Source organism: Rhinolophus ferrumequinum, chromosome 10 (genome assembly GCF_004115265.2).
Source record: "Rhinolophus ferrumequinum isolate MPI-CBG mRhiFer1 chromosome 10, mRhiFer1_v1.p, whole genome shotgun sequence".
NCBI lineage: Eukaryota > Metazoa > Chordata > Mammalia > Chiroptera > Rhinolophidae > Rhinolophus > Rhinolophus ferrumequinum.
The window spans coordinates 60,692,011-60,707,655 of NC_046293.1; the positions used below are offsets into that span (position 1 = coordinate 60,692,011).

At 37.5% G+C, this 15,645-nt stretch overlaps 1 protein-coding gene across 1 annotated transcript; it reads left to right on the forward strand.

Moving 5' to 3' along the window:
* The first annotated feature begins 251 nt into the window (after positions 1 to 251).
* On the forward strand, positions 252 to 1,742 carry LOC117029051 (E3 ubiquitin-protein ligase XIAP-like). Its single transcript, XM_033118034.1, is given in 1 exon segment — positions 252 to 1,742. A coding segment is annotated over 1 exon segment (1,491 nt).
* The last annotated feature ends 13,903 nt before the right edge of the window (positions 1,743 to 15,645 follow it).

Consider the following 15,645-nt stretch of genomic DNA (forward strand, 5'->3'; position numbering starts at 1 on the left):
CAAGAAGACCTACACAGGGAAAATTATAAAATTTTATTAAGAGATATAAAACACCCCTTGGGCCCCGTGTTGCAGGGGAAGGCCGCCCCCGCCTAGCGCAGGTGCCCGCCAGGGCTCCAGGCCCAGGTTCCTGGGACTGACGATGGAAAGCGTGGGTGGGTGGGCGCCAACTTGAACCCCGTAACCCCTAAGGTAAAGAAAGAAGTCATTGGGGGCCATATCAGGTGGACAAATCCTATTTTCAAGAGAAGATGACTTTTAACAGTTTTGAAGGATCTAAAACTTGTGTACCTGCAGACATCAATAAGGACGAAGAATTTGTAGACGAGTGTAATAGATTAAAAACTTTTGCTAATTTTTCAAGTAGTAGTCCTGTTTCAGCATCAACCCTCGCACGAGCTGGTTTTCTGTATACTGGTGAAGGCAGACACCGTGCGGTGCTGTATTGTCACGCAGCAGTAGGTAGATGGCAATATGGAGACTCAGCTGTTGGAAGACACAGGGAGGTATCCCCAAATTGCAGATTTATCAATGGCTTTTATTTTGAAAACAATGCTGCGCAACCTACAAATCCTGGTGTCCAAAATGGTCAGTACAGAGCTGGGAATGGTCTGGGAAACAGAAATCATTTTGTTTTAGACAGGCCATCTGAGACTCATGCAGACTATCTTTTGAGAACTGGACAGGTTGTAGGTATGTCAGACACAATATACCCAAGGAACCCTGCCATGTGTAGTGAAGAAGCTAGATTAAAGTCATTTCAGAACTGGCCAGAATATGCTCCCTTAACCCCAAGAGAGTTAGTTAGTGCTGGGCTCTACTACACGGGTATTGATGATCAAGTGCAGTGCTTTTGTTGTGGTGGAAAACTGAAAAATTGGGAAGCTGGTGATTGGGCATGGTCAGAACACAGGTGACACTTTCCTAATTGCTTCTTCGTTTTGGGCCGGAATATTACTATTCGAAGTGAATCTGATGTCATGAGCTCTGGTAGGAATTTCTCCAATTCAACGAATCCTCCAAGAAATCCAGCCATGGCAGATTATGAAGCACGGATCATTACTTTTGGGACGTGGACATACTCAGTTAACAAGGAGCAGCTAGCCAGAGCTGGATTTTGTGCTTTAGGTGAAGGTGAGAAAGTAAAGTGCTTTCGCTGTGGAGGAGGGCTAACTGATTGGAAGCCCAGTGAAGATCCTTGGGAACAACATGCTAAGTGGTATCCAGGGTGTAAGTATCTGTTAGAAGAGAAGGGACAGGAGTGTATAAACAATATTCATTTAACCCATTCACTTGAGGAGTCTATGGGAAGAACTGCTGAAAAAACACGACTAACTAAAATAATTGATGATAACATCTATGAAAATCCTATGGTACATGAAGCTGTATGAATGGGGTTCAGATTCAGGGACATTAAGAAAATAATGATGGAAAGAATTCAGAAATCTGGGAGCAACTATAAATCTGTCGAGGTTCTGGTTGCAGATCTAGTGAATGCTCAGAAAGACAATACACAAGATGAATCAAGTCAGACTTCATTGCAGAAAGAGATGAGTACTGAAGAGGAACTAAGGCTCCTGCAAGAAGAGAAGCTTTGCAAAATCTGTATGGATAGAAATATTGCTGTCGTGTTTATTCCTTGTGGACAACTGGTCACTTGTAAACAATGTGCTGAAGCAGTTGATAAATGTCCCATGTGCTACAAAGTCATTACTTTCAAGCAAAAAATTTTCATGTCTTAATCTAACTCTATAGTAGGCGTGTTATGTTCTTATAAACTTGATTGAATGTGTGATGTGAACCGTCTTTAAGTAATCAGCATTGGATTCCATTAGCGTCTGCTACCAAATAGAAAAAAAAAGTAAACTGCAGTGTTGTAGTTGGCAATCTAAAATTTGAATTTCTGGATTTCTCAGGATATTAGCTGTATTATCTATCCTTTTTTTTTTTTTTACTGTCATTTAATTGAAACCCTAGCCTAAGAAGTATCATACTGTAATTGATTACATTGTGTATTTGTAGTACACTGACTTAGCTTTTAAGTGTAAGTGAATTAACCAACTGAATTTTTCATTCTTTTCAGATAGGCTTAACAAAAGGAGCATTCTGCATAACCGTGGAGATTAATCTTCTCAATCACATAACTTGTGTGAAAAAGGAATGAACAGTTCCACACTGGTGGCAAGATAGAGATTATTTTTAGATATTTGTATTTTCGGCTTCTGTCCATTTTCTTTTAAAATTATACTCACATACTTGGGTGGATAATTTTTTTTAAAATGACTTTACCATTGTTAAAAGGGTATTTAATGATAGAATCTCATCTAGCCTACATGTACTGACATGGAAAGATGCCAAAGATATATTAAGTATAAAATGCAAGTGGTAAAACACTATGTATTGAATGAGCCAAATGAAGGTGTGTGTTTTGTACATGTATAGAACAAAAGATTTGGAAAGATACGCACCAAACTGTTAAATGTGGTTTCTCTTGAGGGGGTTCGGGAGTGGACCCCAGGGCGGCTTTCACATTCTTCCTTTTTCATTTTGTTCTGTTGAATTTTTTGTAAGTATTTGTTACTTTTGTAATCATAATTTTTAGAAAGTATTTTACTAATTTAAAGGTTTAGGCATGTTCAAATGCCTGCAAAACTACTTATTGCTCAGCTTTAGTTTTTCTAATCCAAGAAGGCAGGGCAGTTAACCTTTTTTGGTGCCAATGTGAAATTTAAATGTCTTTATGCTTGTGCTGCTTTGTGGATGAAAAATATTTCTGAGTGGTAGTTTTCTGACAGGTAGACCATGTCTTCTTGTTTCAAAATAAATATTCCTGATTTTGTAAAATGAAATATAAAATGTGACTCAGATTTTCCAATTAATTAGTAAGGATTCATCCTTAATCCTTGCTAGTTTAAGCTTGCCTAAGTCACTTTACTAAAAGATCTTTGTTAACCCAGTATTTTAAACATCTGTCAGCTTATGTAGGTAAAAGTAGAAGCATATTTGTACACTGCTTGTAGTTATAGTGAAAGCTTTCCATGTTGAGATTCTCATATCATCTTGTATCGTAAAGTTTCATGTGAGTTTTCACCTGTAGGATGATGAAGATGTATATAGGACAACATGTCCAGTCTTTCCTCTCTCTAACTTCTTTTGTTTTCTTGGCTAGTCGTAGTAGTAGATACCTCTGAAATAAACGTCCTCTCAAGATCCTTAAAGACATCTTGGAAATTATAAAATATTGACAAGGAAAGCATAGTTGTTTCAATATTAAAGATAAAAATAAAACTTGAATAAGAATTAATACAGATAAAAAAATGGAAGTTTAAAAATGCTTCATAGAACACCCACGCTTTACATTACAAGATTCTCACAATGACCTGTTGTAGTGGTGAGTGAGGCATTTTACTGCAGAGAAAAGTTTGAGAGTGAAACTTAAAAATTCTAATTATCATTGTATTGTCTAAGAGAAAGAGTATTGTCATGTTCTCCTAACCTCTGTTGATTACTATTTAGATAATACTCATTTAAAGCATTGCAAATTTAAATGAGAATATTTAAAATTAAAGAAAAAAGAGATATAAAACAACACAAATAAATGGAGAGACATGTCATGTTTATGGGAAGAAAGATAATATCACAAAGTTGTCAATTCTCCCCAACTTGAATTATAGATTCAAAGCAGTAGAATCAAAATCATGGCACTTGCTAAGCCGATTTCACAAATTTATGTGGAAGAGTAAAGGGCTCAAAATAGCCAAGATATTTTTGAACTACCAGATATCAGAACTTAATGTGAAGTTGTGATTAAGACAGTGATACAACAGTATGGGGATAGATAGAGGGTAGATATTTACACAGGATCAAAGTACAGCAGGTCCTCCAATGATATCATTTAGTTATACCATTGATGAGATGCCATAGGAACTTCACTCTTGTTTATATCAATTAGTCTATTGTAAAATTTGTTTTGTTATACATTGTTTAAAGTTGCAGAACCTATCAACAACATTCAGTGAGGACTTATGGTACCCCAAATGCTTATTAATTAGGTATTAATAAGTTCACAATACTTATGTAACTTTATAGTAGAGAAATTTGGCAGACACCAAATTAACCAGTTAATAAAAGTTAACTTCACACGAATCGACATCATGGGATTCCATATAGGATGCGCTGAGAAGGACACAGAATCACTTCTGCGGTATTCTGGCCAAAAATGCACAACCTAAAGATTGTTATGAGGAAACACCAGACAAATCCCAAATGAGGGAAATTCTACAAAGTAACTGATACATACTTTTCAAAAGTGTCAAGGTCATGAAAGACAAAAGACCAAGGAATTGTTCTAGATTGAAGATTAAAGAGATACGACAGCTACGTGCACTTTGTTATCCTGATTACATCCCGGACCAGGAAAGACACTGTTGGGACAGTTGGCAAAATCTGAATGGAGTGTGTGGATTCGATGGTAGTATTATATCAGTGCTATCCTCCTGAGTTTGATGGTTTTATTTGGCTAGCAGGGGTTTATCTTTGTTTTTAGGAAATACACACTCAAGTATTGATGAATAATGGGGAGTCATGTTTGAAACTTACTCTCTGCAATGGTTCAAAGAAAAAATCACACACACACGCAGGAAGAGAGAAAGAAAAATAAAAAGAGAAGAGAATGAGAATGAGAGAAATGTGATAAAATGTTAATAGCTATAGAGTGGGTGAAAGATATATACTATGGAAATTCTTTGTGTTTTTCTCTCAACATTTCTGCAAGTTTAAATTATTTTAAAGAGTTAAAAGAGTGCATTGGGAATTCCCTCATATAACAAGGAAAGCATAACTGATACAACATAAGAATGAGAGAAAAACATGAACAAACATTTCACACAACAGGACATACATGTAGCCAATAAAGCCACGATGACATATTTGACATCATTCATAGTGCTTATCAAGACCACAATGAGAAACCATTTCGTATCCATTTAACTACTAAAAATTTTTAAAAATCTGAAGATATCAAGTGTTAGAGAGGATTTGGTTTCAAATAATCCATTATAAATTTCTGGAGGGTGTGTAATTTGTTACTGTCACTCTAAACAATAGCGTGTCATTATCTTTTAAAAAATGAACATTTTCATATCCGTGACTCAGCAATTCCACCCTGGGTATATAGCTAAGAAAATATCTAAAGCATATATATATCTGGCACATGTACATCATGCTCATAGCAGTACTATTTAAATAGGAAAAACCTGGAAAGGACCTAAATGCACATCAATGGAAGAGTAAATGAACTATGGTACGTTTACACCATGAAGAATTTTAGCAATGTAATATGAAATGGAAAAGGAAGTCATCCTCTAATCACATACAGCATGATACCACTTTTGCAAAGTGAAAATAACAAGACTTTTTTAAATGATGAATTAGTAGTAGATTAATCAAACTAGGTGAAAAGAATGTAAGGGGGTAGTGGATTTATGTTTTTATTGCCATGGAGAACACTGTTTTAAAGGTGAATTGATGTTTCTGTCTTTAGAAAATAAAAAATTTGGGTAACTTAATTAAGAGGCTTTTTTTTTTTGCTTTTATTCATCAAGTTTCTAAAGTCTTAGGGTTCAGCCTTATCCAGGATACCTATTACACAGATATGGTCTACAGTTTATTGTGGTGAACTAAATAAGAAATTTTATACACTATAATTTAAGCTCCATGATGACAGGGATTTTTGTCTTTTGTGTTTACTATTGTACCTCAAGGGTCTATAACAGCGCTTGACACATAAAGGACAATGATTAAATAATATTTACCAATAATTAATAATATTGAATGAATGAGAAACTGTCTATATTAAAGGATAACATTGTAGTAACAGTAAATTTCCAGTGGGTGGAGCCCGTGTTGCATTTTGTTGAGTGTATGACAAAGCAAGAATAGAAAACTTTTTGGATGAATACTTTCATATACTGGGGTGAATTTTAGGGGGTTCTGTGGAAATTCTGTAATAAACTTAGATTTTTTTTTTTTAAGTATTAACTGGTGCCAAGCTTTAACCTTTTAGTGTTTCATGGCTTTCTATCTCTCTCATAGAAAATTTAAATCATTTGGTACTTGAGTTAATGTGAAGTGAAAAGTTTTTCCGCTCTAGGACATTCAACTAGATTGTTAAATTTGTTGCATAATATTTCTGGGTAAAAAAACAAAACAAACAAACAAACAAAAAAACCCTAAGGATGTTAAAGAATGAGAAAAATCTGTTTAAAAGAGAACAGACAGGCCTAACTGTAGTAAAGAATGTCACATGAATGTCAAGTATGCTGACACCTTCTAAAGGACAACAGAATCAAAGCAGTTTTCCCTGTCACTTAGTTGAAAGGCCTGGGATTCATGTAAATGCAGCGTATTCGAATTAAATTATTTGATCTATTTATTTTTCTTTCTTGGGTCGGTTAATTACATGCTCATCCTCATGTGGCTCTGCACGTCTGCTAATTGGGACTATTTGCCCTCCTTTCCCACTTTGGAAACCTTCCACTGTGCTCTCTGGAACACAGGACCTGTCATCTACAAAACTGGAAGGGCCTCCACTTCTCCGAATATTAGTTATACATTTTTGCTCATTGGAAACCTGGCTCTCGGTGAGAACCCTGCTTCCCTGCGGCTCCCTCCCATGCGGCTTCCCTCGCACGCCCCTCTTACCAGTGGGCCTGGAAGCGCAGGAAGTGCCGGGGTCCTCCTCTCGGTCCCTGACCGTTCTCCCGTCCATCTCCTGAAACCTCCAGCTCAGACTATTCCACGACCCCTGCTTGCTGTAGTCATCTATTTCCTGTCCCTCCTCTTAATTTAATACTTTTAGCTTGTGACCCACTGACATTTTCCTCTTAAAACTCCTGTGACAATTTTCAGTTATTTCAGTATGCAGATAAACGATCCTTTTGACAGTCCACGCTCTTGGTTCCTAAACCTCCTCTTTTCTAGGGATCCTGTCTATTTCCTTATCTCAAGCCATTCACTCCCACGGTCATACCCTTGCCCTTGTGTTTACTTCAATCTCAGTTTCGAGCACCCACATTTCTACCACCACATCCTGTCTTTCTAGTTCACTACCTCTGAGACCCTGTGTTCACTTTCCAACCCACTAGACCTTCAGTCCATGGATTTGACCTCCATTTCCCCTTCTCTCACTCTCCCTCATTTGACAGCCTTACCTTCCATGCTTTGACACTGTGTTAATTCCTTGCCGACCCCAGGATGTCCTTGCTTCATCCTTCATCACGGGTGCCTGGGAAATCCCAGTCCTACTTAACTCGAGTTCTCTGCCTACTCGGTGGCAGCCGCCTTACAACTGAAGATAATTGGATAAAAACCTACAGTCGTGACTCACATGAAATGTATTCCTATTAACCTCAAGTGGACCCAGCCTGCTGCCTGGCAATCCTACTTTATCTCCCTAGTCCATTCCTTTTCCCACTTTCCTAGGCTATTTCTCAAGTTTCAAACTGTGCATTAAAAAAATTGACAGATGAGAATAGACTGGAACTTCATAGAGTTCATAGCACATAATAAGGATACATGTTATTTCATGAAATGCCTGTTTCACTTATATGTATACATATTTATATGTAACGTGTGCTGGGTTAGGATGTAAAATGTATTTTGTGTTTTTAAAAAAAAGTTCAAGAAACACTGCCCCAATTATTTCACATCTTCTGTGCTCTCCTCAAATGTTCATCACTGTTCCTTCATCTCCTTCATCTCCTCACTGTTATCTGATGAACCCTACTTATTTTACTAAGATATTAGGAGTAATTAGAAGAGAAAGTCTTCACCTGCAACCTGCCTGTACCCATATTTCACTCTCCCTGCTGTTACTGTCTGTATGCCTCCCTCCACTTGTCCCCAGTCCCTCCACTTGTCCCCTAGATCCCATCAATCTTAAACTTCTCAAAGACCCTGAGAAGGGTCTATTAATTATCTATTAATTACTCTATTAATTAATAGATAATTAATTATTCTATTAATTAGTCTGTTAATTACTCTATTAATTATCTAGTAACTGGTCAGAATCTCAATCAGGTTCTTTCTACTGCTTCATTAATTTCCCCCTCTCTGTTAGATCATTCTTAATAATGTGGAATATTCTACAGTAGTTCCCATCTTAAAAACAAGTATCAAAACCAAACAAAACTTTTGATGATTCCCTTCATTCTTCTCTGCTCCCCTTTCCAGCAAAACCCTTTTAAAGAATTGTCTACACCTACTGTTTCTGCGGGGTGTCCTCCCATTGTGATTTGTCCTTACTCCAATGAAGCTTTTACTTTCACTCTTCTGCCAAAGATTATTAGTGACCTCCTCTTTCCTACGTCCAATGAACTTTCCTGAGAGCGATCACGATCTCCTCTTTGAAGCACTTTCCCCACTTAACTTTCAAGGACACCAGCGTTGCAGTCTTGGTTTCTTCCCCTATAGTTTGCCTCCCGCTTTGCATATCATTTCTTGTGAATGTTGGGGTTGCCCATATTGGAGTTGAAGAGGTCCTGAAGGAGTCCCCAGGACCTCTTCTCTTGTTTATTTATACCTATCCCTTGGAGATTTCATCTAGTCTCGTGGCATTAAATAGCATTTATATACCGACGGTTTCCAAATTTATAGAACACAGACTTTTTCCCTGCATCTCCAATTCATATGTTTAATTGCCTCCTTAGTCTCTCCACTTGGGTGCTTAATAGTCATCTCAAATTAAAACTGAATGCCTGCCTTGCTTCTCCCTCAGTCTTCCCCACAGCCATTAAGAGAAACTCCACACTTTTAGTTGCTCAGGGCTTAGTGACAGCATTGGCTCCTCTCTTTCTTTTATACACTACCGACATCCAATTGATATCACCAAAACCCATTGGCTCTGTCTTCAAAAATACAACTTGAACTCAGGGAACCCAGCCCCTGTGTGATGGGTATTAGGGATATAAACATGGGAGGCCATGCTTGGTTGAACTCATCTGATGAATAATTACAGTACAGCAAATTAGTGTCGTAATAAAGGAATAATCACTGCAGGGTAAGACATGGCATTGAGGAAAGGTTTGCAAGTAAGTTGGCATTTGAACTGGATCTTGAAGGATGAGTAGAAGTTGGCCAGGTGACTACAAGTGGAAGAGTTTCAAGCAGAGAGGGTAGGGCATGGAGGTATGATGTGACCTGGGAATGGTAAGGGATTTGAGAAAGTTGAAACATTTCCCTGTTGATGCCGTGTCCTAAATGCTAACAGTGGAGCCCTTGAAAGAGATCTGGGATGTAGATGTTTTCAAGAAGCATTTTCAGCTCAGTCAATGAAGGCAAATGTGGGTCAAACATGGCTTATGTAGTCACATGTAAAATATCTTGGTGTATGACTCACTGCCTCTGTCAAACCTACAAATAATCCTAATGTTTGAAGTTCCTTGAACCCTATATAATAATACAGTCCACTTTACCCAGACATTTCAAACAAATACAAGCACATTGCCTTTCACCCTAGTAGCTTTGTGATAATAAACAAGACTTTATCCAATACCTTCAATATACCCAACACTGCATTAAGTGTTGTAAGGAATAAAATGAAAAAAAAGTCAAGCTATCAAAGCATGAAAAGACATAGAGGAAATTTAAATGCATATTGTTAAGTGAAAGAAGCCAATCTGAGAACGCTACACAATATGAATCCAAATATATGACATTCTGGAAAAGGCAATACTATGGAGGCGATAAGAAGATCAGCGACTGCCAGGAATGGGGAGGAGGAGAGATGAACAGGGAGATCATGGAGGAATTGAGGGCAGTGAAAATACTCTGTATAATCTGTAATGATGAATACATGTCATTATATGCTTGTCCAAACCCACAGAATGTACAACACTAAAAGTGAACCCAAGGTAAACTACGGGCTTTGGATAATTAAGATGTGTCAGTGTAGGTTCATCCTTGTTTTAAAAATGTACCATTCTGGTGAGTGATATTGATAATGGGGGAGGGTGTGAGCAGAGGGATATAGGAAATCTATCCTCCTCTCAATTAGTTTGTAAGCCTAAAACTCCTCTCAAAAAAATTGTCAAAAAAAAAAAAAGTCAAGTTTCATGTTCTTAAGAGGCTTATTGTCTTTTAAAGAGTGATAAATAGAAAAACAGACCAGAAGGCCAGAAACAATATATTTCACCTTCTTGAAAATGTCCATTCAAGAAGTGTTGAAATAGTAAATAAAACAATAACTCATAACAATTAATTAGAATTTTAAAATACTGGCATTCTCTAGTCTGCAAAATTAATCTATCAATATGTGGAAGCTCTCTCCTGGAAACCCACTGTTTCCTTCAGATCTTTCTGTGTCATAGAATGAAATGTCTTTTTTCTTGTTGAAGGTCAGTCTCTTACCCTAGTCCTTTGGCCACGTTCTGCTGGTTTCTCTGGGATGTTGCTTCATAATTTACTCACTCGTTTATTCATTTGGCACACATTGAATTTCTCTGTGGCAGGCACTGTGCTGACCCTGACGGAAAAACAATGAAATGGACTTAATGCAAAGCAACAAGGAGGTAATTTTAATGAGCTTCCTTTATCTTCTTTTTATTTTCAGTGGCTTCTCTCCACAGGCTATGACTCTCCCATCCTAATATAATTTTTCCTGTGACTATGGAACCACTATTTCTCTTCCTTGCCCACCTTCAATAATACCCTATTTTTTTTTTCTTCCCTTCTTATTCAGGCTTCTTTAGAGGGTCATCCTACACTCACTGCCTCCTTTCCCTCACCTGCCTTCCACTTGCCAAGTCTCTGAAATTTGGCTTCAGCCCCCATCATTCCACTGAGTCCTCCTTGCCAATGTAAGCGTCAGCCCAATGGCATTTATCTTGCCAAATCCAATGATTATTTTTACTGCCCTTATCTTTTTGGGCTACTCTGCTGCAATTATCACTCTTGATTTTGTTCTCTTCCAAACTCTATGCTTTTGACTTCAATGAACTACCCACCCCTGATTATGCAACTACTTCCTGCTTTCTTTGATCTTCTTCCTCGGCAATTCCTCCCTTGTCTCTTCTCTGTGACCCTGAGTTCTATTCTTGGTTCTTTGTTTCTTCTGTATATGGTCCTCAAGCAATCTCATGTGCTCTTATGGTCTTAGATTTCCCACTCTGATTATAAGAGCCTGGGCTATGTATCAAATGGCCAGCTGCATATAACTGCTTACATATCAGACTTTAATCATGACTTGCTGTCCTTCAGATACCTAAACTCTACATGTGAAACTGGGACTCATTTTCTCTCCCATCCCACCCCAAACCTGTTCCTTCTCCACCATCTCATTACTGTCTTCTCTCTCCCCTTCCCCATTAATTCCATCATCGTCAAGGATGCTGGTCCTATGTCTACTTATTTCCTGAATTAATCCCCTCCCCTCCATCTCTATTACGATTGCTCTAGTTCAGGCCATCACCATCCCTTGCTTGTATCACATATAGCTTTTAGCCTATGCCATCTCTTTCATGCCTTTGTGCCTTTAGTTTCCCTTTGCCCAAAGCACAGTTTCTTAAACTGATAGACTTATTCATCCTTCAAGACTTGCTCACAAATCATCTTCTCTAGGAATTCTATTCTCACGTGTGCAAACTTTTATTTTACTATATTCAATTTACTTTTATTGCATTCACTTTAAAAGAATAAATTATCTACTTATGTGTCTTTTACCCCATTATACAGTAAATTCTGGGAGGACAGGGATCATGCTTAATTCATCTTTGTTCTCCTGATACCTAACTCCATGCCTGGCATACAATAGGCTATTGAACTAAAATGTAGCGAAGATTTTTTTCCCACTCAGTTGCAATCTACAAGCTTCAGTATGTCACAAGATGCTTGGCTTTTTCCACTTATTAAACAAACTTTGACTGAGTACTTCCTGTGTGTGGACATGGTGAAGGAGTGATCACAATGTTCCCTGAGAAAGACAAGTGAATGAATATGGCCATGGTGGGGACGGGTAGTGAGAGGAACAAAACCGAGAAGTAATCCATGCCAGATCATAAAGAGCTATATGCACACGATGTCTTTTGTTCAGAAAGAACATTATGTATCAGAGTGATAAAGGATGATGAAGGCAAGATTAGAGGCAGAGAATTCTTTTATATAAAGCAAATTGGTTATTTAGATCACACCTTGTTATGATGTGTCTACTTGGGTTGTACTAACTTTCCAATAGCAGATTGTTGCTTTAAAGTATATATTGAATTGTATTTATTCATATATTCATTCCATAACCCTTATTAGTGACTAACAGGTGTCAAATATTTTATATATATAAATTAAAAATATATATATAAATAAAATATAATATATGTATATATACATATAAAATATTTGGCACCTGATAGTCACTAATAAGGATAATGGAATGAGTATATGAATAAATACTGTGTGTGTGTGTGTGTGTGTGTGTGTGTATGTGTATAAAATCTTGGGAATCCCAGAGTACTAGACACCGATCCTTGGCCTCAAAGAATTCATAGTCTAGTGGTAGTACCAGATACAGAAATGGACAAATGTGGTTCAGTGTCAGTGCTATGGGAAGGGTGAGCACAGATGGCTTATGGAGCACAGAACGGGATTGGCCTCTTAGATGAGAATCCGGGGAGCCAAGCAAAGGAAGTCTGGAGCAGTAGCTCTGGGCTGAATTTTGAAGGATGAGTAAGAATTAGCTTCTCAAATAAGCTGGAGGCCTGTCACGCCACTCTAGGCAGTGGGAACAGCTTGTGCAAAGACTCAAATGAGATAACTGAGTTTTCAGTGGCTTTATTTTAAGGTGCAGCTGGGGGTAGGACCAGGAATGAGGTAGAAGCAGTAAGCAGGCAGGCCACGTTAAAGTTTAATTTTTATTTTGAAGAGGATGTCATGGAAGAAAATGAAATCCTGAGCCACTTGCATTAATGTATTAGACACAACAGGGAAATAGCTATGCTACATGTTAAAGAAGCTAAAGCATAAGAAGCTGAAACAGTCAGACAAATCGTCAACATCATTAGGGCTTTTGGTCAAACTATTCTTAAGAAAAGAAAGGTTAGTGAGACTTTCTCTAGTCACCAGTCCATATTTCTTAGTTTGGAATCTTTCTCTGGCTCAGACTCAAAAAACGAATCCAAGAAATCCTGCAATTTCCCTGAGGGCCAATAGTTCCTGTAATAACTACTCTTACGATGTTTCCTGGATATGATAAACTTTCTCATCCCATAGCTGTAGATTTATAAGTCAAAAATTTTCTTCAGATATTTTCCTCAATGTGTACCTTCAGATCACCATGCAGTATGGATCGAGGCAAGGTAATGAATGACTGACCTGGCAGAGAAAGCAAGGGGGTTTCTGAAGGTAGTGTTTGTGGGTGATGATACGGTCTTTTCCGGCAGGAACAGATTTGATCAACATTTTATTTTTTACTTCAGAATAACCTGGCTTCCTCAGAACACTGTATAATGTACTTCAAAACAAAATAATTACTCGCCTAGCAAAAGTGGCTACCGGCTATGCCTACTGGGTACATATTTCTGCCTTCAGGCTAAGTAATGTGACCCTGTCAGAGAAGGAGGAGGAAAAAACATAGTTTTAGAATTTATAGATGTACAACATCCTGAGGGTGATTTTATTTTCTGTAGTGGGTTTCAAGATTGCTATGAATTAGAACATGTTCTTTTCAGATGGAAATGATACCACCACTTTCCCTGTCATTGGTGTAGTCTCTTCCAATGTTCATTTTACATTTGGGACTGCAGCAGAAGTGAAGCACCTTCCTTTTCCACCGAATAAACTTTAGTATGTTTAGATTCTTTGAGTACATTTTGGTTTCTTTTCTATCTCCAATCTGGATGTCTTTTTTTTCTTTTTTTTTGGCCTGGGACTTGTCTGTCTTCATTGAGTACTGTTGCCTTATGCACATGTACTTACAAGCAGTCAAATTTCTGAGGCCCAAAATGTAGGCGCAATGCTGTTTAAAATTGAATTATTTTTATTCAAATTAAAAAAATATTAATTTGGCCTGCCCATTAGTCTTTGATATTTCAGCTTATTTAAAGAAATGTTTAATAAAGACGAGTTCTCCATAAAGACATGCATTGATATGAAGGGCAAACAGAATTAGTAGAAGAATTAATCAAAATGTAAGGTCTATTAGTTAAGAATCTTCACAGAGCTGCTACTTTGTCAATCTCAAATTTAGCACGTCCAAAACTGAACCGTTTAAGTTCTCTCCACTTTGACAGAGGCATCAATGTTCTTCCAACCTCTGACGAAAGGTAGGAGGAGGATGATGAGAGTGCATGGGCTTTTGGACTCAGGCAGTTTGCATACTAGCTTTACGACCTTTGCAAGGTGGTTAAGTTCTCTGAGTCTCTGTTTCCTTATTTGTGGAAACAGAATAATAGTTCCAACCTCACAGTGTTGTGATGAGGATTAAAGGAACTAGCAAATGTAAAGCAAGCAATAAAGAATAACGTGTGTCATGAGAAATTCTGGTACATCTCTTACTTTCCTTTTCTCTCTCTTCCCAATATCCAGTCTTTAACAACATCCTGTAATTTCTTTTCTTGGAACTATTTCACATATACTTTATATTCTTACAGCTATGAGTTTATTACATTATACTTGGATTATTGCAACAAAAAAAAGCTTAGTTGGTATTTGTTTATTTTCTTCCCTTCTACAAATAATTTTTTTTCTTACTATTGGAAAATAATTCTGAAGTCTTCTTAGAATACTGATTTCCGTATGTCATTTCTTTGTGTTAAAACTTTATTCATCCCTTAATTTTTTCAGAATTATGTCTAATCACCTGTTGACTTTCAGTATTCCTGGAGAGGTGGCAGTGTGTTCTAGAGGAAAGAGTACAGATTTTGGATTCAAACAAAATTAGATTCAAACACTGGGTACCGGGTTTATATCTACTAGATAATTGAAAAAGTAACTGAAGCTTTGAGAGTATCAGTTTACTCCGCTATAAGTAATGTCTATTTGTGCAGTAAAGGATTGTCACAGCAGGTCTGCACTGTCTAAACCCTGCACATTCCAAAGAAAGGATTGATTCTCACCCAACTTCTTAGATAGAAATAGCCTCTAAGCTAGGGGAATTTCCTATCTGCTAGAAGTGCTTTTCATTATCTGAGGCCTTGGGCTGCACCAGGTAGTTTGGTAGGCAATGTATTTTGAAGTTTAAATGATCAAATAAAGTATCTGGTAAACCATATCTATTTACTGAGAGATACATTAAAATGGCTTTTGGCATATATCTAAAATTTCTTCTGTGTTCTGTAAGCATTCGTTATTTACATTTGTTTTCTCAACCAGGGAATACAAATGGCCATCTTAAGTTAGCCTGAATATTTAGATTGGGATCATTAATGGTTGTTTCTCCATTAATACAAACAATTGACAACTGTCTGCTTGAAGCCTTTCTTCTCCTTAAGAATTCTGATTTGCATACAAGGTTTTCATCTCAGCTTGACCACAGAATCCTTATGGATGCCCTTTGGGAAGCAGCATAGCTTGGCGGCTTTGGCATCAGACAGACTCAGGTTCAAATGTTGGCTCCTTTACATAATAGCTGTGTGACCTTGTGCAGGTTGCTTATGTACA